The following is a 7,566-nucleotide window of genomic DNA, read 5'->3' as shown; positions in this document are numbered from 1 at the left end:
AATAAAAAAGTTTTTACAGAAATTGGATAAAATAGAACGATTTTCATTTCACTTTCGTGAAACCACCTCTCGTGTATCTGTATGAATGCATGTACGTATGCATATAAGTTCTGACTATTTTCCTTAATTCAATTTAATATCTGCCGCTTAGTTTGTGTCTATTTATTCACAGCGCTTGCCAAACCCAAACGTTTGTGTGTATGTGTGTGTGTGTGTGTGTGTGTGTGTGTGTCTGTCTGTCTGTCTATGTGTGTGTGTGTGTGTGTGTTGCGGGTACCTGTGCGACTGTGTGCACGCGCGCCTGCGTGTGAAAGTAGTACGTTTGCATTTGTGGCTACTGCTGTTTTGAATGTAAATATATCTTCGTGATTTATCGGTAGCCAAGCTACTTTTCATTGTGTTTTTAATCGAACATTTCTCTAAGCTACTAATTAACGACTCGTTGAAACTTATCTAAAATCTATACATTCCTATACACACAATCAGAAATTATTATAAATGTTAAAAGGCAATAACAAGAATAAACAAAATTATCAAACCTGTTCTTTTTTTATTCCAGATAATTCTTCATCATTGTTAAGTCGAGGGAAAGGGAGGGGATCGCGTCTTCTTTTGAACGATGACATGATTGACTTATCAACGTTACCCTAAAAATACTATACTTTGGTATCTTTACTTATATTTTCATTTGTGACATATACTAACTCGATTCTTTCGTTGAAAGTAAAAATAAGTGGTTTACATGATTATTATTACTTCTAACAACACATTTTCTATATGAGTCCTTCTTCCCACTTTTTGTGTCTAGGCATTTTGAGCTGGACTCTCCTGAAGTTAGTTTCTAAGGACAACCGAAGTAGGACAACAAACAATATAGTAACGTTTCCTAGGTGAATGCTGTAAACAATCTGGTTGATATTTGAGTTGAAAAAGTTGGTTGCTAAAAAGCCAGCTACCTGACTTGAATAGTTTATAAGTCATTCTTTTCTCTGGGTAAAAACAACTGACAGATTTCTGTTGCATAAACAGAACTTGAACCAATTTACGCGCGCGCACGCACGCACGCACGCACACACACACACACACACACACCATACCTGGCACTTAAATATTGATGACAAGGTTACTGGCTGAATAATTGCTCATAAAAATGATCAATTGTAGTCATTTCGTTTTACCATTAACATTTTTGAAACTTTTATTGATTTGCACTCTTAGAGGAAACTTTCTTTTTTTGTTATTCATGTTTACAAGTGTGACTGTAAAGTTTTAAATCTCAAAATCTTCCAGTCATATTCAAGGGTATTGTCGAGTTTTCATTTTCTATTGAAAAACAAGAATTAAGAAAAATTTTAATGCCTTATAAATGTCTGTGTTCCACGTCGGGTCACCATTATAGACGATTAGGTTGTGGAATCATCTAACGTGACTCTACTCAGAAAGCTGTAATATCATTTGACAAGAACATGGTATAAAGAAATACTTGGAACGAGGTGGTAACTTTAAATACCTTTAATGTGGACCTCACACACACATATATATGTATATATGCAAGCTGAATGATAAATGGAAATGGCTGATGAACATTTATTCATATATCTACATGCATCTGCGTGATTTGTATGCTTGCTGTTAACTAAGGTGAGGTAGCTCACGAACAACGATATGTTAGAACCTATGCAGTGTTGTTGGTGCTGTGTAGTGATGTTGACGACGTTGGTGAGAGACATCATAGATGGTGGCGACGAAGATGAAGGTTACTGTAATGCTGTTGGACGAGAGTTGTCTGGCGACGTGGCTGGAACTGGCTGTCATGTGGTCAGTGGTTAGACCTTAGAAGGTCTGAAACCAACAGTATTTTATTAATTTGGCCATGAAAGCCGTGCATAGTTGAGGACAGCACAAAGTGGGGACAAAAAACAAAACGAATGGAAAGGATGCATTAAATGTAATGAAAGATGAAATGAAGCCGTTCGGCCCCCACCTCCGAGCGACTTCATTGAACTTGTTAATACAATTTCTTTTTTAAGACACAAGTTTACAACACCATCTGTAACACCATTTGCAACAGCTAATTTCCACTTTTACGCGGAATATCTTTATTATATTTCTTTAAACTATCAAAATAGCTTACCCGTTCTGGCATTGTACTGGAGTTTATTTTCTTGACCCACCATTCAAAGTCTTCCTCATAATCCTTTAATCTCGTAAGATACATCGGGTCCACTACCGCACAGCGAATGTACTCGGACAACCCCGTTACTCCTGGTATGTTCACTATTATCGCTGCGTCCCACGAGCCTATCTCATTATAAGTTATTCATTTTGTTTGGTGTACAGTACGATATATGCTTGTGTTTGTCTTCGTGTCAGGTGGGGTATGAGAGGGTTGGTGTCTGCAGGGAGTGGTTGGTGTAAAATGAGTGTGAGTGGGAGTCGGGTAGGTGTGGGATGGGGGTCATCATTTACGTGTACTTTTTTCTTCTCTTTCTTCTTTTCTTCCCATCCGTTCCTTTCCTCGTTCACCACCTCCTCGACGCTGGTACTGGTTTTCGTCGGTGGCGAAGTTGCAATTTCCTTCTCGCTCTCGTGTTTCTCTTTATCCTTCACGAGTGATGGAGGTCAGTCCGCATGAAAGGCCACATTTTTAGCACCACGGGATCCTTCCTTCCACTCTAACTCTGAGTATTACCTCTCCGACCGTGATGGCTTCGACCATGTTTTCGATGTCTTCCGTGGCCGCCTATACTATCATGTTTAGGTTTTGTCCTTGCCAGTTCCTGTGGGGAATTTTGGTGACCTGAAGGACTACTATCTTCTCCTCCATGCCCAGCAGTATGGCAGCTGCTAGCCAGGCTACATCAATTTCTAGGGGTATCTCTTCTACCCTAACCCTGGAAGCACGTCTCCCAAAGTATACCGGTAGAAGCACCGCTTCATCTGATTTTAACGGTGTTGCTGAATGCAGCCTGGCAGTAGCTACTTCCCGAAACTGCACCTCCACTGTTCCAAACTTTTTTCTTCTGGCAAGGTAAGAAATCCCTTGCCAGATTGGTTTAAGTGCCTTTTCAACTTGAGCCGTCGACATGACTTCAATTTTCCTGGTTGCTACTGAGTACGTCCTGTAAATTATTGTTTTTTTTCTTGCTTTTCCTTTAAAACTTCTTTAGCGGGGAACACTTTCACTTCGTTCCCCTCCCTTTTAAGGGGAATTGAGAGTAGTAGAAGCGGTGAGTCGAGGGATGAGTGGGAAGGGGTAGGGTGGGTATCATTGCTAGGGTGACGTCGTTGTTGGGTTTGACAACAGATGTTATTAATCAGGAATGGTGGAGGCAATATAACTTAGAAAGGTAAGTAGATACGATGAGAGAAGGGGTGGGGTATTAAAATGAAGGAAAGGGATCTAGTTATAGAATGCCGGCAGGGAGGAAATTCGAAGAATGACGGCAAGGGGAGAATACTGAAGTAGGTAGAAAGTTATGAGAATAACTAGAGAGAGTGGGCAAAGAGAGAGAGAGAGAGAGAGAGAAAGAGATGGGTAGGTTGGTAGCAATAGCAGGGGGTAGGTAGTGATAAGTAGTTCTGGTTGAGAATAAAGCTAGTAGGAGGTAAGGAAGTAATTCGAAGTATAAGGGTGGAGTGACGGTATAAGAGGATGTGCTAGGTAGGAGAAATATGCAAAGAGTGTATATATATATATGTATGTGGGGGGGGGGGGAAGACAGACAGAATGAGAAAGTATAAGTAGAAGGGATATGTTGCTAATACGGCTAAGTTGTAATTTAAGGTTGTATTGTAATCAGGGGAATTATATAGACTTTACATAATGAGCGAACGATCAATAAAATTTGTGTCTACATGAAACGATTACATCTGAGAATCTAGTGAGTAATGAAGAGTTTTTGGTGGCGGAGGACGTCGAGTGATTCCCTTAAACACATCTTACAAATTCTGAGGATTGTGCTGTACAGGGGAGCCTCGCACATAATGGACGAAAGTAGAGCATAGGGAATATTTGGGGATCTGAGATTATATATATAAATTGCTAGAAAGGCAGATAGCTTAGAGGTTCAACTAGAGAAAGAATTCGTGTGTGCTCGATAGCGACACTTGAAATCGACTGTGCTGCCAATGTAGATCCTTGCTTAATGGGATCATCCTACCAACACTGTGGTTGAAATTGATCCATGCAGAGGTCTGATTCGTATGGTCACTTACTACCAAAGAAGTACGGGAGGTATTATCAGTACCGGTGTTAGGCTGGGAAGGGTGTCACCGCCGTTATATGTGGTCATATTACCCTTTAAATCACTACAATATACCAACGTCCTATCCAATTACATTACACTTACCCTTAATAGCATCGTCCCCGGTGTCTCTATTAGAAGTTCCAACTCATCAGCAAATGAAGACATATTTAACAATCATGCCTCGTATTGTAACCAAGCTCTCCAGATCAGTGGTTTCCGCGGAAAGATCTATCTTATTGTAACTCATGTCCATTAGCCGGAAATCTTTTATAATTGGATAGGACGTTGATATATTGTGGTGATTTAAAGGGTAATATAGATTTGCATCTAAATCGAGAAACTGAGAAATTAGCTACTTAGATGTTATTTCAAAAGAGATAGGTTGTAATTTTTATAGAATCTAGAGGACTTTCCGAATGCGTTTAATTGGCGTTCGAGATAAACCGATGGCTGTGAGGAGTGCACCATCTCTGTAGAGACCTCCGAAGCGTTTGGGGGAAGTGTTGGTTATTCTGGGAAAGAAGGAAAAGGTTAACTAGGTCAGTAACCTTGACGTGATCCAACGTTGGGTGGTGGTTGCTTGGTTCTGTCGTATGTATGTTGCTGCTGATGATGATATGCGTGAGGCTGCGTTTAATGAGGCAACAACACAATACAAATAAGTAAATCATATTTCGAATTGGTCAAAAATTATATCAAACTTCACATCAATTAACATAACTGTAAGAGATATATTGTAACCTACATGTTAAGCTGGATACAAAAACTTGGTACTGGAGCTTGACTAAACATTAGAATCTGTACACATCGATTTATATTTGCCAGATATAACACATATCCAGGTTGAGCATGAAATCGCTAAAATGACTATGTATGCAGCAAAGAAGCGTGTGAAGCGGATAAGTTTGGCACACTGAAAGTTAACGCTCAAACAAACCCTGTTTATAACCCGAGCATCGAGAATATTCTAGCAGGATCTAGAATGGTCTATCACGTGAAAATTGGCTGCTGACTGGCTAATAACTCGACCTTTCACTTGAACAGGGTTGAGTGATATCGTGGTTTAAACTCCATAATGTGACGACAGTTTCGAGTCTCGCTACATTCACACACAAGAACAAAACTAATTAAAAATGAAATAAATTCTTTCACTTCTCCTTTTAACAGATAAAGTCTATAAAAACTCAATAATTTAACAAGTCTTTCTTTGTCTAGGTTAACATCACCTCAATTCTGGAACTTGTGAAATTGTCGAAGGATGGTGAGAATAAACTTTGACTTTGTTCTGGGACAGAGGTTATCAGAATCTCAGACGACGTCCCCACTCCTTGCGATCACAGGTTTTCTTAACTCCTCTCCTCGTTTTAAATTACTATCTAGAAATATTTTCATCATTATATCGTTTGAGAATCATTCTACTCTCTAAAGATAGATACTTCGCGCTATATCATACATCCTTGACATTCCGGTGGAGGTAGGGTTTATTGAAATCGTAAGCAGAACGGAATAAGACATTGAAACACGGAGTGTTTTGTTGTTGGTACATCATATTTTTCCAAACTGTGACATTTGAGATGCTCGCGAGAAGCTGAGTCGAAGAGAAATCCAAGATGAGAAGTCACAGGAATAAAAGACACGGTATTACATAAGGTATTTTCAATCTATATATATCACGTTTTGTCAATAAACGACTGATTTAAATTTTGTGTTTCATTTTCTTTAAGAAATTGAATAAAAGGTTTTTTGTGGTTTTACGTATAATATCACATATATAAATTGTGTAAAAGCCATGTATCGTTAGTTAATTGTTGATTTAAAATATCTTTTGCTTTATTACTTTGTTTATAGTGGTGACATCACCTTGGGGGAAGCAAAGGGGTTAGCACGGGACCGCCAGTGATGTAGAACACTGGTGGACCTGGTCGGTTCTACGCATGATGACTTCTCTGGGACCACTAAGTTGAGATGACCCCAGCCCTATCAAGCAAGAGCGTGAAGCAAAGCAAGCAAGCAAAGTAAAGTTTATTATTTTGTTTATAGTATTTAAATAAAATGTGACTTCTTTTTCCATTCACTTTTCTTTTTCTAGGCTAAAATTGTGACTTCTTCCCCTGTGACTATATATGGACATCCTGTTGATAAGCTGCTTTGACTTCGTTGGCATTCCGTCTCACCGAAGTATCAGACGATATCCGTATACTCAGCCGTTCAAGTGGCTTAATCACACGGTTACCTGGGTAATGCTGTTATTATTTTGGGGTGCCTGACAGAGTTTACAGGAGAATACCAGTATCTCCTGGTGCGATGTATGATTGAAGGGTAGTGGAGGCACAAGATTAAGTGGTTAGAGTACTCGGCTCAAGACTGTAAGGACGTGAGTTCGATACTTGGCGATGCGTTGTGTCCTTGAGCAAGACACTTTATTTCACGCTGTTCCAGTCTATTCGGCTGCAGAGAATGAGTTGTACTTGTATTTCAGCGGGTCAGCCTTGTCACATTTTGTATCACGCTAAATCTCTCTGAGAATTACATAACGGGTACGCGTGTCAATGGAGCGCTTAGCACGTTAATTTCCCAAACAGGCTCTTCCGTTCATCGGATCAGCGAGAACCTTCGTTGTAGTAACCGACGGAGGAGTGCCAAGATAGTGTCAGTTCCATTTTATTTTATTTATTTTCTGATTACATTACTTTTTTTACCTCCTATTCCCTGCGCAGGGAATAGTTCCGGAAGGAACACGGGAAGAGTCTCATGCGCATGCGTGGAATTCAACATCTAAACGTTCCCGCTCTTTTCATGCTCTTTTCTCGCCGGCCGACGAAGAGGTAACTCAGGTCCAACAGAGCTCTCTCACATGAGCGTGGTCGTATCAAGCTGTGTTTCCAACATTCCAACTCTGGGGACAGCTCACAACAACATTCCGGCGTCTCAGCAACCATGCCTATTTCCTCGGTAAATAAATATTGTTGTGTTGATAGTTCAGAGTCAGCGTTACGTTATTTCTTCTAGAAATTAATATAGGAAAGCGGGTGTTCACCTAATGGTGTATAACCACTTTCCTATATAGTCATAATAAACAAATTGTAAATGACCGTATGTGTATGTATGTGTGCATGCGTAATGCGTGCCTGTGTGTGTGGTGTGTATGTGTGTATGTGTGTATATATATTCTCCTTGTTTCTTTCTGTGTTCCATTCAGTTGAAGAGCGTAGGCTCGAAACGTCAAAGACTTTCTCTATTCCCGAGCGTTAAACTAATACATCCATTTGTTGTTTACACCACCTGTCTTTGTTGTTTTTTTCGTAAATTCTCCCAT

The 7,566-nt window shown here is 39.9% G+C and overlaps 1 protein-coding gene across 2 annotated transcripts in view; it reads right to left on the bottom strand.

Annotated features, from left to right (window-relative positions):
* LOC106870334 (protein CFAP276) overlaps positions 1–2,327 on the bottom strand; it is a 38,082-nt gene extending 35,755 nt beyond the window's left edge. Inside the window, exon 1 of one of the 2 annotated variants that reach the window (XM_052966376.1) lies at positions 2,135–2,327. In XM_052966376.1, coding sequence (XP_052822336.1) covers positions 2,135–2,218 — 84 coding nt within the window. In that variant the 5' untranslated portion in view covers positions 2,219–2,327. Of the gene's footprint in view, positions 1–539; positions 966–2,134 lie in introns of those variants that run through there. The other variant, XM_014916359.2, reaches the window with a different exon arrangement.
* Between the last annotated feature and the right edge of the window lie 5,239 nt (positions 2,328–7,566).

This window comes from Octopus bimaculoides, chromosome 3 (assembly GCF_001194135.2).
Source record: "Octopus bimaculoides isolate UCB-OBI-ISO-001 chromosome 3, ASM119413v2, whole genome shotgun sequence".
Classification (NCBI taxonomy): Eukaryota; Metazoa; Mollusca; class Cephalopoda; order Octopoda; family Octopodidae; genus Octopus; species Octopus bimaculoides.
Note: the sequence above shows the minus strand (reverse complement) of the source record. Positions and strands in the feature narration are given on the sequence as shown.